Raw genomic sequence first — 24,918 nt, 5'->3', positions numbered from 1 at the left:
TGTTGGGCCTTGTTGGGGCAACGCAGCCTGGAAACTCCCATAATCCATTGCGTGGGTTGCCGGGCCCCACCACAACCCACATAAGCACATGCGGCACATTGCTTCTTTTCCTTTTCTCACGTTGATTTGTCTTATATAGATCTCGATCTCACACCATTTAATCATCGTCCCTTTAAAATTTTACACCATGCACAAATTCATACATGTTGAAATAGGACGACAAGCGTTATCTTTTCTTTTAATAATCCCCTCTTCTTCTTCTTTATCTTTACCTTTCCCTTTAACCCACCCTCTTCTGTTCTTTCTTTGTCCTCAAGCTTCTCGATGTCGATGCTTCGGAGATGCACTCACACGCTATTAATGACCGCCATGCGCACACTCCATGCTCCATCACTACTTGGCTTCATCGTTCGTCGTCGTCATCATCATTCATCATGTTTCCTTGCAGCAGCGTCGTCGAGCTCCTCTGCCGCCTGATCAATAGCTTGGACGCCGTCGCAGTGGTTGAGTCGCCGGAGGCTTCGTCGTCGACGTTGCAGGCCTGCAAGCTCAAGGAGATCAAGTGCCAACTGGAGCGCCTGCAGCTCAAACTCATCAAAGAGATGTACTGCAAGGAGGACAACGCCATGGAGCAGCTCCGCCACCTCGCCGGCTGCCTCGACGAGCTGGCAGCCGCCGCCGGCCAGGACAGCCAATGCGGCTTTTCGACGCTCAAATCGCTCGAGAAAGTCGAAGCTGCCGTCCACAGAACCCTCAATGTGGTGGCCGACCAAGATCTTTACACGCTGGTGAATACATATCCTTAAACACGACTAAATTCTGATATATATAAATCGCACCAAGTCTCAAAAACAGAGGACCAACTAAAAGTCGACTGTCTGAGTTATTGAGAGGTTTGGTTGAGTTCAAATGCACATAATACATGCAGTGCGGAAGTGAAAACGAAAGAAAAGAAGGACCATGGGGACCTCGTTTAGGCTTCGATTGGGACATTGGATCCTTTCACAACATCAAAACCCTCAACGTGAGCGCAGACGACCGCATCAACTCCATTCAGATAGAATACAATTTCAACTGTAGAAAATACAAGACGCCGAGAATCGGAGGCGAAGGCGGCACTCTCCATCAGGTTTGATATACCTGATAACAATGGACAATAAAATGAACACAGTTTCATACATTTCACGTACCTGAATGCAGATTGAGCTCGGGGAGAACGAGCACATCACGTCGATTCGAGGAACTTACGACACGATCAGTTTAACCAAACTGGAAATCGTGACGAATAAGAATTCCTATTCGTTCGGAAAAGGGTGCGGTGGATCGGTCTTCCCTCCTTGCCGACTTCCATGCGACTGCAAAGTCGTAGGGTTCTTTGGAAGGGCAGCGTCTCATGTCAACGCCATCGGCGTCTACTTGGAAAAAACCGACGACAGCCCCAACAAGAGACTCTGTGCCTGTTTGTGCCAATCTGGGACGATGTCAATCTCCAACTCGCCTTGCCATGTTTGTTCTTGATCAGAAAGTTTATTATCGCTTTACTATAGTTTTATTTGTACCTCACTGGTCGAGTGAGATCTCTACTGAAACATTCAGTAAGGTGTTATAATTGTCGGTCCTTCGATGCAACAAAATTATTTCAGCAATCATTTGTTATTTTGTATTGCTTTTCACTTGCGTAGAACAATTTGACTGACGCCTTTGATGCTTCCAAAATCACGCTTTTCTGCATGGTCTGATTTAGTGATCAATAATAATTCTGATTTAAGGCCAGTGGAGTAGTAGCGGTCCAATCAACACTGCAACATATCTGGTGGACAAAATCCCAGATTTTCAGGTAGACAGAGGTTTCTGATTAATTCAACATGTTTACCTAATTAATGAGTTTAAATAGTGTATTATCTTAAAACATGGATCAAGATGTATCCATGAGATTGTGGTCCTCTGTAACAGCTCATCTGAAAGAGATGCATTTAAGTGGACGGCCCTTCTGATCATGCACGCACTGCTCGAGCCATCCACGCACCGTCTCACCTCCTTCAAGACTTGCCCGTCTGTCACATATCTCAGGCCATAACAATAGTTAAATGCCATGCTCATCCTGTTCTGAGATGAGGACGCCGACGGGCCACACGAGTGGTACTGCCGAACGCGCCAATCCTTGTAGTCATTAAGTTTCAGATGGCCCTGCGGAAAGGGACAGAATTATTGCTGCTGAAAGAGATGGGAAAAAGAAATGCATATCTATACGATCAAGAGGCATGTAGTATGTATTTGAATGTCCAAAAGGAAAGGAACGTGTAATCATGGATTCCACAGGTAGAGCCATCAAAGAGTGGATGAAGGTGTAATTGATCAAGGTCTCGACTTTTTTAATTAACATCACATCGGCACACAGGTGCACTGTTCCCTCCTAGTTTAATTTCTGACAATACATGAAACAATTGCCTCTTTGTTTTGAGTAGAAGGGAAGCCACCATCAAGGGGGCACCTTTCCTTTGCTGTCTTCTTCCTCTTCTCCTCTTCTTTATTTGTGTGAGTGAATAGAGTTACTAATTAACTCATCCTTCATCGAGAATATATAACTGAAAGATCTTTCTTCCTCTCCTATTTCTATCAAGTAAAAATGTCCAGATATTCTAATAAATTCAAAAAAAAAGTAGTTCTTCTAACGGTAAATTAGAGAAAAATCCCCAATCATAATGTTAACTTTGCATGCAATCCCCATGTCCAAAAAACTTTGTTTCCACTCCCTGCATGCAAAGTATTACTTGTTTCAACTCTCTCATGCAAATATTGATACCTAAATTGCCCCTCAGATTTTTTAGTACAAAAATTTCAAAATTGAGTATAAAAAGTCCAAAAATGAGTATAATTCTTCTTAAAGTCAGTACTTTATATTAAAAATCGAGTATATTTTCTATCAAAATTGTTTCTCTTATTTTTTAGGGTTTAGGGTTTAGGGTTTAGGGTTTAGGGTTAGGGTTTAGGGTTTAGGGTTTAGGGTTTAGAATCGTAATCAATTTGATAGAAAATATACTAGATTCTAAGTTAATATACTCAATTTAAGAGGATTTATACTGATTTTTAGACTTTTTGTACCTAAAAATATCATGGGCAATTTGGTAAAGATGCTTAACTGGGGAGTGAAAACAAAGATTTTAATTGATGGGGACTGCATGTAAAGTTTTGTTTATCAATGGGGAGTGCATGCAAAATTACCCTTCTAAAGCTGTGCAAATTAAACACAGGTACGTAGCTAGAGACAGCTGATCTCGTAGGGCAATATCTGTGGGATGCTTGCAGGTAGAGAGTAGAGATTGCTTGAACACATGCACTCAATCATTATCCCATACGGGAACGACATAACAAATCTTCGCATGTCATTTTTACTCAGATATTAAAATGAGATATATTTTTTTAATCAAAGTTTTAAGAGATCTAGATTTATTACTGGGCGGAATCCGTAATCGGTTAATTTTAAGATTAAAAAACATTGTTTATAAGGGTCTTTTCAGAATATATATATATATTTTTACCATTTTTAATAATTTTTTATTTTTAGTATTTAAATGTATTTCTAGTTTTTATAAGTTAGGGTTTTGAGTTTATTTAAACCCGTGTTTAGTTGTTATGACTAATATTATTTTCGATCGTCATTTTTTTCTTGGGAATATTGAGGTTTTTAGACTAAAAAACCTTTAACCTTGTATTTTCTATCAAGTAATATTTTACCTTCCTATGTTTAAAAATAATATTTAATCCCATATGACCAAAAGTCAAATGTGGAAAATCTTGTAAATTAAAGATAATTGTGCACTTGACTTTTTTTTTAATTATTTTTTAATAATAACCTCAAAGGAAAAAAATACATTGAATTGACTATTATATCATTTGAAAAAAAATACTTACAAAATTTATACATGTACTAGCATAAATAATAAAAAATAACAATTCTGAAAAGGATAACTAGCCAAAAACTCATTCCACCACCCTCACCAAATGAAAAAAATCATAATTCTAAATTGATGAATTAAAATCAAATGAAGATGGAACAAAGTTCATCATTAAAAATCTCCTTCTCATAATTATATGTGATATATAATAAATAAAAGATAATTGTGCTATTTTTTTTTATAAATCTCTTCATAAAATTCATACATATACCTGCATAAATAACAGAAGAGTTTCAACTTTGAAAAAGTTTATAACCAGGCAAAAACTCACTCCACTACTCTCACCAAATCAAAAAAAGAGCTAGAATTCTAAATTGATGAACCAAAATCACTCCTACTTGATTTTATGTCACATTTGATGATAAGGAGATGATTTTTAATAATGAACTTTGTTCCATCTTCATTTGATTTTGATTTATCAATTTAAAATTCTAGTTTATTTTTGGTTTAGTGAGGGTGGTGGAATGAGTTTTTGACTGGTTATCCCTTTTAAAATTATTATTTTTTGTTATTTATCTTGGTGCATGTATAAATTTTGTGAGGATTTATACCGAAGGATATAATAGTCAATTCAATATATTTTTTCCCTCTAAAGGTTATTATTAAAAATGATAAAAAAAGAGCACAATTATATTTTATAAGATTTCTCACATTTAACTTTTGATGGATTAAATGTTATTTTTTAAACACAGAAATACATACTATTAGATAGAAAAGAAGTTAAAAGTATTTTAACTTTTTTTTTTATTTCTTTATATTTCTCTTCGAATTAACCATTTATATAAGATTACTTTTGACATTCACTAATCAACGAATTCAATATCTCATACTATGTCACCATCCCTTCTGATTATTTCCCTTAGCAACCCAAAGACAAGAACCCTAGCTAATTGTGAGGCAATGCCCACTTCGATCGGCCACAACCTCTGTGCATGTCAAGCTTAATTTCGATAGTGTAGATGGATTGTGACCTCGACTGTAGACGGACTGTGACCTCGCATGCGACAAGCAGATACGTCTGCTTTATTATAATCTAGTTAATAATTACACAATTAAAGCTGCCTAAACTCCCTACTAAACCTCCTGATCGATCGAGTAGCCATATCTCGATCGATCGGATGAGAGTATGTTTGTCTCCAGTTGGATAAGCTCTGGCCTGGCTCATTAATGCACTGCATGCGTAATCACATTTCGAATAAAGGAATATTAAACTTAAACTAACAATGCAGTAAAAGAGCTAGCGGTGGTCTCTATATATTTTGCTATTCTATAACAAAACCATGTTCGAATGCATAAATTAATATTGATGCATATTAAGTTAATTACACAATCTTAGACATGAAAGTGAGAATCTAGCAACATGGTTGTCTTGTCCTACATCTTCATACTTTTGTCAGAGAGAATCTATCAATTCATTTACCTCGGTGACTAATTAATCCCACTCACTGATTAATTTTTATTAGCAACCAGACTTGTCCAAAACCAATGAACAAGTCTATATATAAAATTAAACCTCTCTGAATCCATCAGATATGTTTCCACTGTTCCATTTGTATTTATATTTTACGTAGCCTGAAGTAGAAGTATCATGCACGGAGAGAATCCAACCGCGGCAAAAGCGCCGGGTTTGGTTTAATTAATCGGCTCTGTCCGGTTAATGCGAGACAGGGTTCACGTGGGTGAACCGCTCGTGGTCTCTCGAGGAATCCCCGCACATGGACGATGCTTTAAAACCTCGGGCCGGTCGGCGGTTCGAACCGGGATTAATTACGCGATGCGGACCGGCCAGGCGGTGCACACGTGTTGTGAGCAGGAGTGGGGCCGGGTGCGCGGGCCCACCTATAAGTTTCCTCCGTCTCCTTAATTTATAGCCAACTATACGCTCTCTTTAATTTGTCTGAAGAAGGAAAGGAGAAGCAGAGAGAGAGAGACGACATTCTCGTCGATCGTCGGCGGCCGGAGAAGTGATGGCAAGCGGGTTGATGCTGGAGGAGACTGAGCTGCGTCTGGGACTGCCGGGCGGCGGCGCCGGAGAATTAGCGGAGGTGGCGGTGATCAGGAGCTCCGGGAAGAGAGGCTTCCTGGAGACAATTGATCTGAAGCTGAAGCTTCAAACTCCTGTGGAGAGCAAGGAATCAGAGTCCGCCGAGCAAGGAAACAAGGCCACTGATCCTCATGAGAAGCCACCAGCTCCCAAGTACGTATGACTTTCTCCCCAATTCCAGAAACTAATTTGACGATCGATCAAATTAAATCAATCTTTTACTGTGTTGATCTACAAATATGAATTGAAATAGTTAGTTGTCGACTGCAGGGCACAGGCGGTGGGTTGGCCTCCGGTTCGATCGTTCAGGAAGAACATTCTCAACGTGCAGCAGCAGTCTGAGAGCAAGAACAAGGAAGAACAAAGCGACAAGGCCGCCGCTGCTGCCGCCGCCTTTGTGAAGGTGAGCATGGACGGGGCTCCTTACCTTCGTAAGGTAGACCTGAAGACCTACAAGAGCTACCAGGAACTCTCCACGGCCTTGCAGAAGATGTTCTCCTCCTTCGCCACCTCCGGTAATTAACTAACTACTTCCTGATCAGTTCATTTTCTTGTATTCTGCTCTTTCATTGATCAACATGTAATTAAGAAGAGATCATGAGGCTTCTCTGTAAATTAGTAATTCATTATCGAAAGATTTATCAGGAAATTATGGATCTGAGGAAGGAGTACTAAGAGTGAGGGATTTCATGAACGGCGCCGGCAAGGTGACGGCGCTGGTGATCAATGGATCCGAGTATGTGACGACTTATGAAGACAAGGACGGCGACTGGATGCTCGTCGGGGACGTTCCTTGGGAGTAAGTCATACTTTATTATATATTATTGCCTTAGTTTAATTTTATATATTATTTTTCGTGTAGTAAATTTAATACAATATTGATTAATCCTGCAGGATGTTTGTTGACTCCTGCAAACGCTTGCGAGTCATGAAGGGATCAGAGGTCGTCGGACTTGGTAAGTTCATATTTTTACGTGATCGAGAATGAATATAATATTAATTATGAAACAAATTAATCAAACTTAATTTCTTGTTCTTCTTTCTAATTACAGCACCGACGGCAATGGAGAAACGCAAGAACAGAGGCTGAAAAGTGATGGGCCATATTCGACGATTAACCAGCACATAATTAAGCTTCTGGATTAAATTAAGTGTACTTGCTGTGCATTTGTAGTGTGCTTTTCCATATATGTTTTATGTATTTGTCTTTGCTTGTATAATTCTTGATACAGATATTTTCTTTTATTTTCTGTCTTTTTTTGTATGGACAGTAAACAGTGTTGCTCATCTCGAACATTGCTATGTGCCTCTGCTGTGTGTTAATTATGGGTTCTATATGTCTACCCTTGTTCTATTTATTTATTTATTTATTTATTTATTATTTATTAAATTTAGTATTTCAGATCAAATTTTAATTCGGGTTGTGTGATTAGGGATGCAAACTCGCTGAACCGAGCTGAATAATATTAGATTCGAGTTCAATTCGTTTAAGTTATATTCAGGCTCGAGCTCGACTCGAGCTCAAATCAAACTTTTATCACAGGCTTGAACTGGGCTCGTTTTAGAATTGTCAAGCTCGTGAAGAGTTTAAGCTCAGCTTGTTATTAACTCGATTATCAAGGTTAACGAGCCTAACTCATTAACCGAGCTCGGGCTAATTTTAGAGCTCTTTTTGACTCGTTTTAAGGCTCGTTTTAGAACTCATTTTGTAGGCTTGTTAAGCAAATTCAAAAATTCATTTGAATAAATATTCAACAAATCTAATAATTAAAATAATATAAATTCAACACAACACATCATTGAACATGTTCACAAGCCTTTTAATCAAGTCGGCTGATCCTGTGATAAGGTGGCCCTTTTTTTTTTCATAGAGAAGTCAACACCATGTGAAGACCAAGGCCAAAGGCCGATTGGGGAATGGCGACCGACCGGGCAGTAGGGGCGGAACGGCCCAAGGGCATAAACAGAAGCATAGACCCGACGAGGGGTCGGGTTTCCGACACTCATGATAAACAAGGACGCCGAGCCGACATGGAGGTCCGCTCGGCCAATGCATAAATCAATCAGACTGAATAAGCGTAGCCGAGCGCACGACCCAGATTCTCCCGAGCAGACTAGCATTTAAGTTTGGCTGGGCAGAATGGGATTGCCGATCGGCGGGACGTTCACCATAAATGTGAAGCAAGGGAACATCCTTTGACAGGAAGTATGGTCGAAGGACATGTTATGTACGAAGGCCTAGGACAGAATGTCCTCATGTCCCATCAGAAAGGTGGTTGAACTGTAGCAGTATGGCGTCAAGCAAGGTCACCTAACAAACCATACCCGGGTATGGCCACAGTACACGTGTACACCTCGATTGGTGTGCATGAGCTTCCTCCAGCTCTATATAAGAGCTCACAGACTTCGCCGGAGGTAGAGTGACTCTCATATTCGAAACCACTTGTTTGCTGCTCGTTTGCCTGACTTGAGCGTCGGAGGGTCGTCGCCGGGAACCCCTTCCCGGCCCGACTTCTTTGCAGGTTCGCCGGAGCTCCACACGGTCAGCGGGGGAGCCACGTCATCAACTAGGAGAGCACCACGTGCCCAGCGTCCGCTGATTCAGCGATTCGGACAGGATCAAATTGGCGCCGTCTGTGGGAACGCTCCTGCATCCGATCGAAATCAATGGACGAAGCTGGACGACCGCACTCGGTGATGCTTTCCACAGAGGAGCTCGACGCGCTAATTGAGACAAGAGCAGCTAAGCTGGTGGAGCAAAGGCAGAAGTCACAAGCCGAGCGGATTGAACAGCAAGCGACCTCAGTTTCAGGTGGCCGAGCGGAAGCACCTCAGGCCACCGTTCCATTTCACCAGGCCCTATTCCGCACGCCTCCGGAAGCCGCAACAGTTAACCGCGAGCGAGGATCTTCATCGGACGAAGTGCCAATACGAGATAGCAAAAAAGGAAAGACTTCCCGATCGGACGCTTCTCCCGAGCGGACCAATCGACAATTCTCAAAGGCTATCTTGCAAGATCGTCTGCCAAAGCACTATGTGCCCCCGGTAATCGGTGAATACGATGGAACCACCGACACGGACGATCATTTGGGAAAGTTTGACAACACAGCTACCCTTCATCAATATACAGATGGAGTGAAGTGTCGGGTTTTCCTTATCACCCTCTCGGGATCCGCTCAACGGTGGTTTCGGAGGCTGCCGGATGGATCGATAACCAGCTTCAAGGAGTTCCGCACGGCGTTCCTCCATCATTTTGCAAGCAGTCGGCGTTACCAAAAGACTAGCGTCAGCCTGTTTGCTATCAAACAAGAGGCCCGAGAGTCGCTCTGTGCTTATATCCAGAGGTTTAATCGAGTGGCTATGGATATTCCAACGGCCACCTCGGAAACCATGATGAATGCCTTCACACAAGGCCTGATGGATGGCGACTTCTTCCGCTCGCTGATCCAGAAGCCGCCTCGGGATTATGATCACATGTTGCACCGAGCCAACGAATATATCAATGTGGAAGAAGCCCAAGCTGCAAGGAGAAAAGAAATTCCGGCCGAGCGATAGACACCCTCCGAGCAGAAGCAATCAACTGGCAATCAGCCGCCAAGGGGACCACGAGTTGAAGCCGCTCGCCCTCACTCGCATATAAGAAATCAAGCCGTTCAAGAGGTAGCTGCCGAGCGGCCCAAGCCGAAGAAGAAATGGACGCCCATGTTCTGTTCGTTCCATCTAACTGACACCCACAACACTCGGGATTGCAGAAGTCTTCCCTTCATTACGCATCCCGTTCCTCGGAATGACCGTCGTCGGTCCCCATCTTCCGACCGGCACCAAAGGCATCAAGTAGCCGGTCGTCAAACACCCAGGAGATCGCCAGATCGACATCAACCCCAGAGGCGTGGAGATAATACCCGGAGGTCCGAACAGCCAAGACCATCCGCCCGGGAGGAAGAAAATAGAAACAACGCGTCCCGAGGAGAAATCAACATCATAGCTGGTGGGCCGACCGGCAGTGACTCCAATCGGGCACGGAAGGCAAGCGTCAGACAGCTCGAGATACACTCTGTCGGTTGCAGCCAGGAGCGGGCAAGTGGACCCGAAATCAGCTTCGGACCCAGGGACCTTGAGGGAGTTGAAGTCCCTCATGATGATGCCCTCATCATCAAAGCGGTAATAGCTAATTACACTATTCACCGTATTTTTATTGATACAGGCAGTTCGGTCAATATCATTTTTAAGAAGGTCTTCTGTTGGTGCGGTTAGCACTAACGATTTAACCCAGGTTTTGATGAATGACAAATAGGTTAAGTTAGTTTTGTTGTTGTCTGACACTTTGATCAAGTGTGCAGGAGAAGTCCAGACAGGTCGACGGGCTGACCGGATGTCTGGCACGAAGTCCAGCTAGGTCGACGGGCTGACCGGATAGCTGGCGAGAAGTCCAAGCGGGTCGACGGGCTGACCGGACGCTTGGCAAGAAGTCCAGCTAGGTCGACGGGCTGACCGGATAGCTGGCGAGAAGTCCAGACGGGTCGACGGGCTGACCGGACGTCTGGCAGGTAAGTGAGGTAAGTCACTGGAGGGGAGTGACTGTGAGGACGCGTTCCCGGGAAGGGGACATTAGGCGTCGATCCGGCTTAGATCCATTTCGGATGTCTAAGTCGAGATCGTGACTAGATTCCGGTCTCGGAAAGACGGAGTCTAAGTCATACTCTTTTTATCCATCTGTTGAACTTTAACTGTGCTAACAATCTGTTTTACAGGATGTATATTTGCCTCGGACTAACTTTGTTTTGCAGGAAAAGGGAGTTTTCTGGAACAAGGTGGTCCGGGCGCCCGGAAGGCGAATTCTATCCAGCCAAGTCGTCGCCACGTGGAGCATCTCGATTTGAGCAGTTACGTCACATTCCAGGCGCCCGGAAGAAATCCAGGCGCCCGGAACAACATATAAAAGAAGCACCAGGCAGGAGCTTCAGAATCAATCAAGCTAAGAACTCTTCTACTGCTGGTCTTGCTGCTTGACACTCAGTGCGACGCCAACAAAGCTCCGACACTACACTCCGTTCTTTTCCCTTTTTGTCGGTATTTGTTTTTAGTTTTCATTAGCATTCCCTGTACGGTTCTTTTGTAATCATCATTTCGAATTGCTAGTGATTGCCCAACGAAAGTGGTCAAGGACCACGGGCCTTCGAGTAGGAGTCGTCACAGGCTCCGAACGAAGTAAAAAACATTTGTGTCTATTTTACTTTTCCGCTGCGTTTATACTCTAAGTTTTCGAATCAATATTCACCCCCCTCTATCGAATCTAACGGTCCTACAAGTGGTATCAGAGCAGGTACCGCTCTGATTTGGTGCAACCACCAATCAGGCAAAGGGGGGACTTTTTAAAAGAAAAATTAGATATCGTTTGACTTTTAATAAAACCTTACGCCTTTCGTTTTTTTTCTCTCCAAAACTGTTTTTGAAAAACACATCATCATCTTTTCACCGTTGCTTAGTATTGATAAAATATTACATTTTCAAAATTTTGGAATAATATTTTTTTATTAATATTTTAATAATATTTTATTATTTTTTTCGAAAATAGTGAAATATTATTTTTTTCAGCAATGCTAATCCAAGACCAAGTCTTGGGATTTTTTTTCTATTTCTCTGTGTGCAAGAATAATGACTCTTCAAGAAGGACGGAACCCCCACGAACCACCACCATACGATCAAGATTTCAACTATGGGAAGCGATTAATGGAATGCTTCTTAGGAAGCGTAAACTTTGATTATTGGCTGATATTGAGAAAACCTTCTCAGAACTCAGAACTAAACACAAATGTAAGTAAAATCATTTGTAATGTTTTACCTAACAATGTTTTATGCAGAGTAAAAAAGTACAAAGATGCACATGAGCTTTGGACCCAATTGATCAAACTTCACGAGGAGCCGATGGAGCTTGAGGATCAAGTAAAAATCAAATCTGAACTCGGGTTAGATCCAATCGAAAAGCCTACTGAATTAGGGGTTGCGCTTAAGGTTAGTGATATTTACCAAAATACCCCTGCTAATAGTAGTTTAGAAAATATGAGCATTGATCTGGTTATTTCTGAAAATATATGTGAAAACAATGTAGTTGACAATAATTACAAAAATACCCCTAAGATATTATCTGATAAAACAAATCCAATTAATTTAAAAAATTCAAACTTGAATCTAAACAAATCTGAAAACTCAAATGATAGAGAGGACAAGGTGAATATTGATCTAGATAAAATTAATAAATTATTTAATAATCTAGACAATATTAATCTAGAAAATCCTATCCAAACCCAAGATAATTTAATTAATAAAAGATTAAATTTTAACGATAAGAATAATCTAATAAATTCCACTAATTATATCAACTTAAAAAATAAAGAAAATATAAGAATAAAATCAAACACTTTGATAAAATCAAAACTAAATTTAACAAAATTAAAATTAAATGTTAAGAATAACATATTAAATAAAGATAATCTGAAAAATTCAAAATTAACAATTAATAAAAGGTTAAAAGATAAACCTTTAAGGAAATATAATTCAAACAATTTAATTAACTCAAATTTAAAAATGAATAAAAACTTAAACTTTAAAAATAAGCTATTAAAGAAAAATAATTCAATTAACCTAATAAAAGTGAAAATGAAAGAAAATTTTAAATACATTCTCTTAAAGAAAGATAATTTGACTAATTTAATTAATTCAAAATTTAAAACTTGAATCTAAATTACAAATTAAACATTAAATTTTAACCAAAACTTAACTATAATAAACCCAGAACTAAAAACTAAATTTATGGCCAATAATTTAGGGGGAGGCTCCAGAATAGCTGGCACCTCCAAAACTAACCTACCCGACAGGGTAACCCTAACCAACCTACCCGAAAAGGGTAACCCCAACCAACCTACCCGATAGGGTAATTAGGACTAGCTAAAGAGGGTTCAAGTTTAACTTGAATAATGGTACTGGTGAAGTTTTTTGATGATAGTACATTGGGGAAGCTTGGGCATCGCATGTCTAGAAAGATATGACTTCAATCTGGTGCATTTGGCCAAGTGGAACCGACCGAAGCTACCTTTAAATGGATCCTAACTAGTTAGACCAAGGTTTAGTACTAAGCTCCGTGGATAGGACTATTCAGAAAACCTCGAAAGGTTGGTTACTTCTAATGACGTCCAAGTGACTCACCAAGCTTAGAAGTTTATCCGAAGAATGCCTATTTGTTGAGACCAAAGCTAAACCTGAATCTAACACAAGTTAAACCAAACTCTGTAATAAAATCTAATTCATCTCACAAAATTATAGGATTCCCTGATTGATAATCTAGATCGGGTGAGATGAATAAGGATTAAATTAATTTTCAAATTAAATTAAAATTAATTAAAATTAAAATTTTGAATTTCAAATTAAAATTAAATTTCAAATTTCAAATTAAATTAAAATTAATTAAAATTAAAATTTGAATTTCAAATTAAAATTAAATTTCAAATTTCAAATTAAATTTCGAATTTAAAATTAAATTAAAATTAAATTAAATTAAATTAAATTAAATTAAATTAAATTAAATTAAATTAAATTAAAATTAAAATTTTTTTCTTAAAAATTTATTTTAAAAATTAAACTTAATTTTTTTTAACTTAAAAATTTATTTTAAAAATTCTTTAAAAACTAGTTTTAAAATTCTTTAAAAATTATTTTAAAAATTCTTTAAAGATTATTTTTAAAATTCTTTAAAAACTATTTTAAAAATTCTTTAAAAACTATTTTTAAAAATTATTTGAAAAATTCTTTTAAAACTATTTTTAAAATTCTTTAAAAATTATTTGAAAAATTCTTTAAAAACTATTTTAAAAATTATTTGAAAAATTCTTTAAAAACTATTTTAAAAATTCTTTAAAAACTATTTTTAAAATTCTTTAAAAATTATTTGAAAAATTCTTTAAAAACTATTTTAAAAATTCTTTAAAAATTATTTTAAAAATTCTTTAAAAACTTTTTTAAAATTCTTTAATAACTATTTTAAAAATTCTTTAAAAACTATTTTTCAAATTCTTTAAAAATTATTTGAAAAATTCTTTAAAAACTATTTTTAAAATTCTTTAAAAATTATTTGAAAAATTCTTTAAAAACTATTCTAAAAACTCTTTAAAAATTATTTTAAAAAATTCTTTAAAAACTATTTTCTTTAAAAATTATTTGAAAAATTCTTTAAAAACTATTTTTAAAATTCTTTAAAAATTAATTTTAAAAATTCCTTAAAAATTATTTTAAAAAATTCTTTAAAAACTATTTTAAAAATTCTTTAAAAACTATTTTAAAAATTATGTATCATTTTGAAAAATTCTTCTTATTTTTTCACTATAATGAAATTTTGTTAACTTAAAAATAGTAATAATAAATTATTTCTATAGATTATTTTCACTTTAAAAATTATTATTTTGACTTTAAACTCATTTTTAATCTTAAACATCATTTTAACCTTAAAATTAATTTTTAATTTGACTTAACTAAAAATTAAATCTTAAATTAAAACTTAATATTGAAATTACAATTAAAATTAAAATTTTTAACTTAAACTTAAATTAACCACTAATATTAATTTAAATCTCAAATCAAAACTGAATCAAACATATGTGAATTGACATAAAACATATTATAAAAATCATTTTAAATTCCTTTTAAATGCTGTTTTAGAAATCCTTTAAAAAAAAATAATTTAATAATAATAATTATAACTAACACTTTCAATGACCAACTCATTCAAGTAATATGAAATTTAAATTATTTCACTAAGTATTAAATTATTAAATCAAGTAAAAACTAATCAATAAATTATTGATAATGCTTAACTCTTATTGAATTAATAAAATCTTATCTTATTTAACCTTAAACTAAAGTTAAGCACCTGAATCTAAAATTAATTAATAATTGATTAATCAAATTCAAATAAACAGTTATACCAAGGATACAGAGATAATAATATATGTATTACTAAATTAGACAAATGTGTTAGGGCTTTGAAATTTAACACAACCAAACCTTAGTATTAAAGGGGAGATATTAAATTAAGGGGAGTAACCAATTCAGGGGGAGGTTCAATTTCTTTTAAATCCCCTAGAAAAATTAATAAATAAGGAGGATTAATAAAGGAATATCAAATTCAGGGGGAGGTTTATTTTTTAATTATCTCCTTAAGCGTTATTTTTTAATCTTCTCTTTAAAATTTCTCTAGAAAATTCTACCTCATTTAAAAAAAATTTACTTTGAATTTTTTTAGCAAATATTTTCAAAATTTTCAAAAGTTAAATTTAACTAAGTTTAATCCCACCTAATTTTTAAACCTGATTTTAAAAGTTGAATATTGCAAATTTAAACTTATTCAGTTTTGTAACATATGCTTGAAAATTCAACTTTCCAAACTTAGCTTTTATCAAATTAGCCTTAAAAATTTATTTTGGCAAAAATTTTACTTCTTGAAAAATTATTCTTACTTGTTTAAAATTTTTGCTTTGTTTTTAAAAATCGAAGTTGAAAATTTACCTTGTTGAAAAGTAAATGTTACTTAAACATGAAAAGTAAAATTAAAAAACCTGATTTGAAATTTTTTTAAAACTTAAACTTGATTAACTTTAAACTTATACTTTTCAAAATTCAACTTGTCTCCCCCAAGTCAACTTGACTATTTTTTTAACTTGGTGTTAAAAATTGTACTTTTATCTTTCAATTTTGAACCAAACTTAGATATGTTTCAAAATTTGATTACTTTTTACAGTAACTCTACACTATGATTGTTTACCCTTGCTTATTTTTGATGAATGTCAAAGGGGGAGGGTTAGGTGGTTAAGTTAGCTAAACCAATTTGAAAATACAGACTAACTTTAAAACCACATAAATGCATGTTGTTTATTGCATATGTTTTCACTAACTTAACCAGGTTGTCATTCCATCAAAAAGGGGGAGATTGTTGGTGCGGTTAGCACTAACGATTTAACCCATGTTTTGATGAATGACAAATAGGTTAAGTTAGTTTTGTTATTGTCTGACACTTTGATCAAGTGTGCAGGAGAAGTCCAGACAGGTCGACGGGCTGACCGGATGTCTGGCACGAAGTCCAGCTAGGTCGACGGGCTGACCGGATAGCTGGCGAGAAGTCCAAGCGGGTCGACGGGCTGACCGGACGCTTGGCAAGAAGTCCAGCTAGGTACGCTGATCGAGTGTGCGGAGAAGTCCAGGTCGACGGGCTGACCGGACGTCTGGCAGGTAAGTGAGGTAAGTCACTGGAGGGGAGTGACTGTGAGGACGCGTTCCCGGGAAGGGGACATTAGGCGTCGATCCGGCTTAGATCCATTTCGGATGTCTAAGTCGAGATCGTGATTAGATTCCAGTCTCGGAAAGATGGAGTCTAAGTCATACTCTTTTTATCTATCTGTTGAACTTTAACTGTGCTAACAATCTGTTTTACAGGATGTATATTTGCCTCGGACTAACTTTGTTTTGCAGGAAAAGGGAGTTTTCTGGAACAAGGTGGTCCGGGCGCCCAAAAGGCGAATTCTATCCAGCCAAGTCGTCACCACGTGGAGCATCTCGATTTGAGCAGTTACGTCACATTCCAGGCGCCCGGAAGGAATCCAGGCGCCCGGAACAGCAAATAAAAGAAGCACCAGGCAGGAGCTTCAGAATCAATTAAGCTGAGAACTCTTCTACTGCTGGTCTTGCTGCTCGACACTCAGTGCGACGCCAACAAAGCTCCGACACTACGCTCCGTTCTTTTCCCTTTTTGTCAGTATTTGTTTTTAGTTTTCATTAGCATTCCCTGTACGGTTCTTTTGTAATCATCATTTCGAATTGCTAGTGATTGCCCAACGAAAGTGGTCAAGGACCACGGGCCTTCGAGTAGGAGTCGTCATAGGCTCCGAACGAAGTAAAAAATATTTGTGTCTATTTTACTTTTCCGCTGCGTTTATACTCTAAGTTTTCGAATCGATATTCACCCCCCCTCTATCGAATCTAACGGTCCTACACCTTCGACCAACTACAAATTGACCGAGCCGAGCTACTGCCTATGACGACCCCACTCTATGGGGTCACGGGCAACGAGGTTCTTCCGGTCGGACAAATCTGGCTCGCTATTTCATTAGGGGAAGAGCCGCTCAGAAGGACCAGAACTGCCAATTTCGTAGTGGTTGATTCCCCCTCAACTTATAATATTATATTGGGCCGACCAGCGCTCAGTGAATTCCGAGCGGCCGTCTCCACCTTTTATCAGAAAATCAAGTTTCCCATCGAAGACAAAGTTGGAGAAGTACGAGGAGACCAGTTAGCGGCTCGGAAGTGCTACGTTGAGATGGTCCGAGCGGAATCTAGCTTCGCGAGGAAGACGCCACGCCTTGAGGTGAATGCCATAACCGAAAGGCCTCCCTCCTTGGTTTATGAAGAAAAGGAGGAGGTGCAGATTCATCCCTCCCGACCGGAAGTCACTACATTCATAGCATCTGATCTGGGAGCAAGCCAAAAAGAAGATGTGATCAAATGCCTCCAGGAAAATCGCGACGTCTTCGCTTGGTCAACACATGAGCTGCCTGGAGTATCTCCAAACATCGCCCCACATGAGCTCCACGTCTGACCAGACGCTCGGCTAGTAAAGCAAAGAAAGAGAGATTTCAGTGCCGAGCAGAATGCTATAATTCGAGGGGAGGTGGAAAGACTCCTGGAGGCCGGCCACATATGAGAAATACAGTTCCCAAGTTGGCTCGCCAATGTGGACCTGGTCTCCAAGCCGGACGGCAAGTGGAGAGTCTGCATCGACTTCCAGGATATGAACAAAGCGTGTCCGAATGATTTCTACCCGTTGCCCCGGATTGATCAACTAGTGGATTCCACGGCCGGATGCGAGTTCATCTGCATGTTGGACGCATATCAGGGTTATCATCAGGTGCCGCTCGCCCGAGAAGATCAAGAAAAGGTCAGCTTCATCACTGCCTACGACACTTACTGTTACAATGTAATGGCGTTCGGATTAAAAAATGCAGGAGCAACTTACCAGCGCATGATGAATAAAGTATTCAAGGAGCAGATCGGACGCAATCTAGAAGTATATGTGGACGACATTCTCATCAAATCCGTCCGAGCGGCCGATCTTTATACGGACATGGAAGAGACATTCCAGACGCTGAGGAAATATGGAGTGAAGTTGAACCCGCAAAAATGTTTATTTGGAGCCAAAGGCGGACGCTTCCTGGGCTATATTGTAACCGAGCGGGGAATCGAAGCAAATCCAAGTAAAGTGAAAGCGTTGCAAGACATGCTGCCTCCGAGAAACTTAAGAGAAGTACAGCGCTTGACCGGTCAGATAACTGCCTTATCAAGATTCATATCTGATCCTGTCCGAATGCTGAATCAACGGACGCTGGGCACGTGGCGCTCCCTGCTGCTGACGTGGATCTTCGACTGGTTGCATGAACCTCCGGCGAACCTGCACAGAAGTCGGGCCGGGAAGGGGTTCCCGGCGGCGACCCTCCGACGCTCAAGTCAGGCAAGCAAACAGTGAAGAAAGTGGCTCCAGAGGTGTTGAACGTGTACCTCCGGCGAAGTATCCGACTCTTTATATAGAGCGGTGAAAGAGCTCCTGCACGTCCACCGAGGTGCATACGTGTCCGCAACCCATACCTTGGTATGTGTCTGTCAGAAAGCTTACCTGACGCCATACTGCTACAGTCCGAGTATGCCCTTAATAGGACCACAGAACACCTCGTTGTCAGACTCGGAGCATGGCCTAGCCATAGGACTTGACGACTGTTAGAAGGTGTTCTTGTCCATCTCTACCCACCATAGGTCGGGACGTCCGTCCGTCCGTCCGTCCGGCTGGACGGGAAGTTCACGCGCCGGTCGGACGGACCTCATCTCACGCAGCCGGACGGACGGAACTTCCCTCCCGTCCGGACTGCCATTTACTTCGATATGCTGGGGAGAATTTCGGTAGGGTGCTATGTAAGGACTGTTAACAGTATATTACCTTCTCTAAGGCCTTCCGCTCGGCTCCTTGCTACTGTTCCACTAAGCGTCGGAACCCCGACTCCCGCCGGGGCGCCTTTTACCGTCAGATATTCCTCGGTCGGCCGGCCGGGAGGTCCCGGCCGGCCCATCCTTCTCCAGTCGCCCAACTGGCCCTTTGACTTCCGCGGGGCGTTGACTTCCCCAAAAAAGGGGGTCCCCCGTTCTTACCACCGGATCAATATCCAAGACTGCTGACCGGAGCTTCCCATTATTCAAAATCCTGCGAAAGGCCACTAAATTCCAGTGGGATGAAGAATGTGACCGGGCGTTCGAGGAGTTAAAGGCATATCTCAATTCTCTGCATATACTTGCCAAGCCGACCGGGGGTGAGCCGCTTTATATTTATCTGTCTTCTACCGAGCACGCTGTGGGCTCGGCGCTTGTGAGTTTGAGCGGCGAAGAACGACCAGTGTATTTTTTAAGTCACATTTTAAAGGATGCTGAATCTCGATACACCGGACTCGAGAAATTGGCTTTCGCCTTGGTCCTCGCCGCTCGGAGGCTTCGCCCATACTTCCTGGCGCATACTATCATTGTGAAGACTAATAGCCCGCTCGGAAGAATACTCCTCAATCCAGAAGCGTCCGGACGGCTCATCAAATGGACGACGGAGCTCAGCGAGTTCGATATACAATATCGACCCCGCTCGGCAATCAAGGCACAGTCCTTGGCAGATTTTGTGACGGAGGTGCAGAAGCCGGAACCCGAAGCTATATGGAAAATATTTGTGGATGGATCTTCCACTCGGTTAGGGAGCGGCATTGGCATCCTACTGCTCTCTCCTCAAGGCGAGCGAATGCACCTGTCCGTCCGGCTGGACTACAGAGCCACCAACAACGAAGCGGAGTACGAGGCCCTCATAGCTGGCTTGCAAGCGACTCAGCATGTAGGAGCCGGTCGGGTGACACTCTACTCGGATTCTCAGCTGGCCGCCCAGCAACTCTCAGGTACCTTTGAAATCAATAACGCCCGGCTCAAGCTTTATGCAGAGGCCTTCGAAAAGCTCAAGACCAATTTCAGAGAAGTCATTATCCAGAAGATACCCCGAGCAGAAAACCATGCGACAGATGAGTTAGCCAAGCTCGCAAGTGCACTAACACCAGTCATCCTTCCGCGGCCAGTCGAGCAAGTGTCTATATTGTTTTAATTCATAATGCATATTTTTCATGATCTTTTCATAGCTTAATTTTGCATTTTACATCATATCTCAATATTGCATTTGATTTTGAACCTAATTGCAAATTAGCTAATTTTCATAGTATTTGGTGCTAATATTTGATTCTTATTTTGTAGGCATCAAAAGGGTCATGGACCCGATCAGATTGGACCACACTTGGGCTCAAATCTAGGGCAAAATGAGGCAATCAAGACCTGGATCGATTTGGACCGTCCGTTGAAGATTGGAGAGATCTGGGCCATCCGTCAAGCATCTGGTCCATCCGACCTAATGAGGAGTAGATCTGGACCGTAGATGAAGATCAGTACTGTTGGATTGGATTTTAGGTTATTTTCCACCGTTGATCGAAATCAGAGCATTCTTGACCGTCGGATCAAATCTGAGGAGATTTAAAAGGCATTGAGGAACTACAGTGTTCCTGGGCTCGGCGTGTTCGCGATTTGCTACAGTCTTCTTCTCTTCTTCTTCCGCGACGCCGAGTTCCCGCACTCACTTCCAGATCGAGAGCAACATTCTTCACCGACGGCGATCTCCAAGCTTCGGCGTTCACCTTCCGAGATCAAAGAGTGGCCGAAGGGAGGTTTCTTCAGCTGCGTTTGGGATTCTGTTTCATCGCTATGAACCTGGCAGAGGGAGTTTTCTCGACCAGCGATTTCCGCAATCAACAGATGCTTCAAGGGAGGTTTTTTGACGTTTCTGAGTCTGTTCCGATCTCCATTCCACAGCGAAGCTAAGTAGATCTGATCAATTGAATTAGTTTCGCAATTTACAGGATTTTAGCTTTGTTCTTCGGTTGATGAGATTACCAATCGGGCGTGAGCTTAAGGGGAGGTTTCCAAGAGCTGTGAACGTCACCTGGTAATAGTTGGAGCTTGTACATTGTTCGTTGGGTGTTGAGGGAGGTTTCCGATGCACCTCTGTTTCACAGCAAGGTGAATGAAGCTTGGTTTCGGTTTTGGGATGTGGAGTGTTTAGGGTTTTATTTTTCTTTGTTGTGTCTTTGAATTGTTCTCAAACTCTGATCAGATCTTCGGATCTGAAACCTTCATTTGCAATTTCAATTTCTATTTGAGAGTTTATGTGTTTGGTTTCAATTTCTTGCTTTTAAAACCCCAAATCTTAGATCTAATTCTGATTAGTTTAGTGATTCTGATACTAACAGGTTGTAGAGTTTTGTGATTTAGTTAGCAATTTAATCTTTGTGACTATGATCTTGTTTAGGTGTTGGATGCTTAATTTGATGTTTAGATTGCTACTTCTATTCTAGGTTGTTGTGAATGAATTCTTGAAATGGTTGTTGAAGTGATTGAAATTAAGGATTGTATGTAGTTTGGTCAATTAATGATTTTATGATTCTTGATTGCTGAGAATGCCTAATAACTTTGTCAATGTGAGAAATCAATTTTGAATCAAATCTAGAGTTCACACATTTATTAGTTACCCTTGGAAAGAAAAAAATACGACTTGGGACTCGTTGCTACAACGCTTGTATTAATTTTAATGAGTTTCAATTTTAATTAATTTGATGTGCCACGTGACATGAAATGGCCAACACCAAATTTTGGCGCCGTTGCCGGGGAACATAACTAGCAATGTGTGTTTATTTTAGATTGATCATTGTGTGATTTAAATTGGCTAGCATTTTTCTTGATTGATATGATTGCTATTTCTCTTTTGTATTTTCATGTTGGTTTATTCTTGAAATGTTTAGTGATTCTACTGTTCATGTTTTCATTAGATTGAAACTTTATGCTCTTGGATCTTCTAACATTTATTTTTAGTGTTGAATTGTAAGAACAGGAGATTTCTTTAGCATGGATCCATATTTTCAAAATTTTGGAGGTGGAATGGAGAATTATCAGTGTTTTTAACCTGAATATCAGTTTTACCCAAACATGGATCGACAAAATAGGTATGAATCATTTTCTAATGGTTTTAATGCTAATTGGGTGGATAATTCGTGTTTCAGGTATGAAAGTGCACAAGGACAATTTATTGAGCCATATCCAGCTTACCAGAGTTCATATGGGTTCCAGGAAGTTTCAACAAATTTTATGCCAAATTTTTTTCAACAAAACGAACCTCAGATGGATGAGTCAACATGGAAACTCAAGGAGATGATGCAACAAATGATCGAACATCAAGAGCGATAATTTTTAAGGATACAGAACATACAGAGTCAGATAGACCAAATTGCATCAACCATCAATCAGCTTCAAACACAATGTGCCAGTGAAGAAATGGAAAGTAGCGATTCTGTCAGGCCTGACCCTACTTCCATTAATTCACATGATTTTTCTAGTATTTTTTGTGATGATTATGTAATTATGCAAATTTCTGATCCTAATGATTTTTTTGTTGAAGATGTTGATAGTGATTCAGGTTCTGAACATTTCTTTGAAGATGATTTAAGTGTAGGGGAATGCCTACTGGAAGCATTACCTCAAGAACCACCAAGAGATGAGGATGAAAGTGTAGGGACTTGTGCTATGGAGCCAAGCACCCAAGGATCACCACATGAAGATGTACAGTCACTAGAACCAGAACTTGAGCATTCACATGATGAAGAAGAGGTAACAATCACCACTCCAGGTACCGTTCAAAATGACAAGGTGAGTATTTTTTGTGATTCATCAGAAAATTCAATAGAGGTATCATTTATTGATTTCATTAGTTATGATTCATTCCTTGCTAATTTTTTTACCCACACTAATATTCTCCTATTTTCTTACCCCACATGTGTGTGGGAGGTGTTTTCTTTGATTGATGTTGTAGGAGAATACAAGCTTCCGGAGTGGATGCTTACACTGAACCGCTTAAGACCTCCAGAAAGAATTTGCAATGGAAAAATGGTCAATAAAAGAAATTGATTGCAACCAAAAGTACTCCATTCCCGGTGTGGATTTTGTTGCTAAATCTTCTTCGACCGCTGGAATCTAGGGGAGTTGGTTCTAATTTCACTTTCTTTTGCATTTTAATTCAAGCTTTGTTAATAAATTCTTGCTTTACACGTTTTCTTAGTTTCATTTTTCTATAATTGCATTTTACTTCCACACTTTACTTTCATACTTTTGCATTTAGTTTTGTTTACATAGCATGTCATTTTTGAATAAAAGTTTCCATGGGAATTTTCTAAGTAATACTTTTAAGATGGTAAGAGTTTCTTAAATTTGATCATCAATTTTAGGTCATTGGACATGATTAGATATTCTACTTACATGATATTGGTTAAAATGGTAGTGGATTCCAATTTGATTGATTAAGCTTGTTTGCATAAAAAATACCTAGAGAGGACCACTTTAAGCCTATACGCTATTTTATTTTTGTGTGGCATGCACTCATAGCAATTGAAACTCTAGAACTTGCTTTGCTTCTTTTCAAAGTCACAATAACATTTGTATGCATGGAGATGAAGGATTTTGTTATTCTTGTGCCATCCTAATTTCTAATTTCTTTCCCACAATTTTCTTAAAATATTTTCATCAAGCATTCTAATTCTTAATCACTTTGTTATGCCTTCATTTTATTGGGAGTTTTGGTTGAATTCTTGATGAGTTAGATTATGCAAGAGAACAAAGTTCAAGTGTGGGGGAAGTGTATATTGTTTTTGGAATGTTTGGATTCATTTGTTAATGTTCGGGATTCAAATTCAAGCCAAAGATGAAGTTTTGGGAAGATGTATGTTGCAGAATTCTATAGAATTTTGTGCCGGAAATCAAGAATAGCCTTTAAACATATGTGAAACTCAGGTTAGATTCTGTTTAGTGGTTAAAACAAATAGTATTCTAGCTGTCATGGCATCTACTTCCAATTCTGAATTGGAATTCAGACTTGTGCAATGCTGTTAAAAAATCAAGAAATTAGAGAAAGTTGTTCAAATGATACAAGGAGGTGCAAATCTTCAAGATGCCACAACACATGCCAAGATGTTCAAGACACAAACGATACTTGCTGCTAGAGAATAAAATCAGAGTTCAGAAGAGGCATTCACTTGGAGCAGAGTGGTTAAGTGTATGGCAATGCTGGAGCTAACAAAGATGATGAGAAATCAGTAAGATTAGATTTCAGAGTTTGGATTAATGTTCAGTCGTGTTGAAGTTGAAAATCCAAGTGTTGAAGCTGAAACTCATGTTAAACAGAAACAGAAATGGAAGAATTAAAGGAAGTATAGAATCTGTATACTCTGATCTAAAAGGAATTGAAGACAAATTATTTTTGATGTGGAATATAAATAAGATGAGCTGTTGGGATTAAAGCTTCAATGTTTGGTCTAAATTCTCATTCAAGGATTATAATTTAAGCTTTACAATGGAACAAATGGGAACTAAAGAGGATGTTTGCTGAGATTACAGAAACTATCAAAGAAGTAGAAACCAGGAAATTCAGGTTCTGCAGAAATGAATTGGGGCTTTTAGTGCCAGATTTGAAAAGGAAATTGTATTAAGCAAGAACTGTAGAAACCTGGAAGTTTTAGGTTATGTATTGTGAAAAGTCTTAAGAGACAAGAGGAAAGAAGTATTGGAGTTTTGTGTGACTAAACGTGACAGATTGATACAAAGTCTGGAATTGAGCAGGAACTGAAATTAGTAGGTTGCTGTAGAAAATAGATTTTGAGGCTTTGAAACTCAGCTACTAATTCAGTATTGACAGATGATTATCTTTCTTCTCCAGAA

At 39.2% G+C, this 24,918-nt stretch overlaps 2 protein-coding genes across 2 annotated transcripts; both read left to right on the top strand.

Moving 5' to 3' along the window:
* The first annotated feature begins 272 nt into the window (after window positions 1-272).
* LOC121975578 lies at window positions 273-1,638 on the top strand. Its single transcript, XM_042527306.1, has 3 exons — window positions 273-788; window positions 929-1,129; window positions 1,201-1,638. The coding sequence occupies exons 1-3, from the start codon at window positions 342-344 to the stop codon at window positions 1,516-1,518; spliced, it is 966 nt and encodes a 321-aa protein (XP_042383240.1). The 5' UTR covers window positions 273-341; the 3' UTR covers window positions 1,519-1,638.
* A 4,197-nt stretch (window positions 1,639-5,835) lies between these two features.
* Window positions 5,836-7,308, top strand: LOC121975579 (auxin-responsive protein IAA30-like). The gene is made up of 5 exons (XM_042527307.1): window positions 5,836-6,153; window positions 6,271-6,515; window positions 6,646-6,799; window positions 6,895-6,956; window positions 7,053-7,308. The coding sequence occupies exons 1-5, from the start codon at window positions 5,924-5,926 to the stop codon at window positions 7,088-7,090; spliced, it is 729 nt and encodes a 242-aa protein (XP_042383241.1). The 5' UTR covers window positions 5,836-5,923; the 3' UTR covers window positions 7,091-7,308.
* Window positions 7,309-24,918: the final 17,610 nt, after the last annotated feature.

The sequence above is a fragment of the Zingiber officinale genome, chromosome 4B (assembly GCF_018446385.1).
Source record: "Zingiber officinale cultivar Zhangliang chromosome 4B, Zo_v1.1, whole genome shotgun sequence".
In the NCBI taxonomy this organism is placed as follows: Eukaryota; Viridiplantae; Streptophyta; class Magnoliopsida; order Zingiberales; family Zingiberaceae; genus Zingiber; species Zingiber officinale.
The sequence above is the reverse complement of the archived record's forward strand: the minus strand, read 5'-3'. Positions and strand labels throughout refer to the sequence as shown.

Excerpts from the sequence above, each read along its gene's own strand:
- LOC121975578 (XM_042527306.1), top strand. The coding sequence starts at position 342 with ATGCACTCACACGCTATTAATGACCGCCATGCGCACACTCCATGCTCC. Across the intron at positions 789-928 it reads ACCAAGATCTTTACACGCTG|TGCGGAAGTGAAAACGAAAG; the intron begins GTGAATACATAT and ends TAATACATGCAG. Across the intron at positions 1,130-1,200 it reads AAGGCGGCACTCTCCATCAG|ATTGAGCTCGGGGAGAACGA; the intron begins GTTTGATATACC and ends ACCTGAATGCAG.
- LOC121975579 (XM_042527307.1), top strand. The coding sequence starts at position 5,924 with ATGGCAAGCGGGTTGATGCTGGAGGAGACTGAGCTGCGTCTGGGACTG. Across the intron at positions 6,800-6,894 it reads GTCGGGGACGTTCCTTGGGA|GATGTTTGTTGACTCCTGCA; the intron begins GTAAGTCATACT and ends TTAATCCTGCAG. Across the intron at positions 6,957-7,052 it reads ATCAGAGGTCGTCGGACTTG|CACCGACGGCAATGGAGAAA; the intron begins GTAAGTTCATAT and ends TTCTAATTACAG.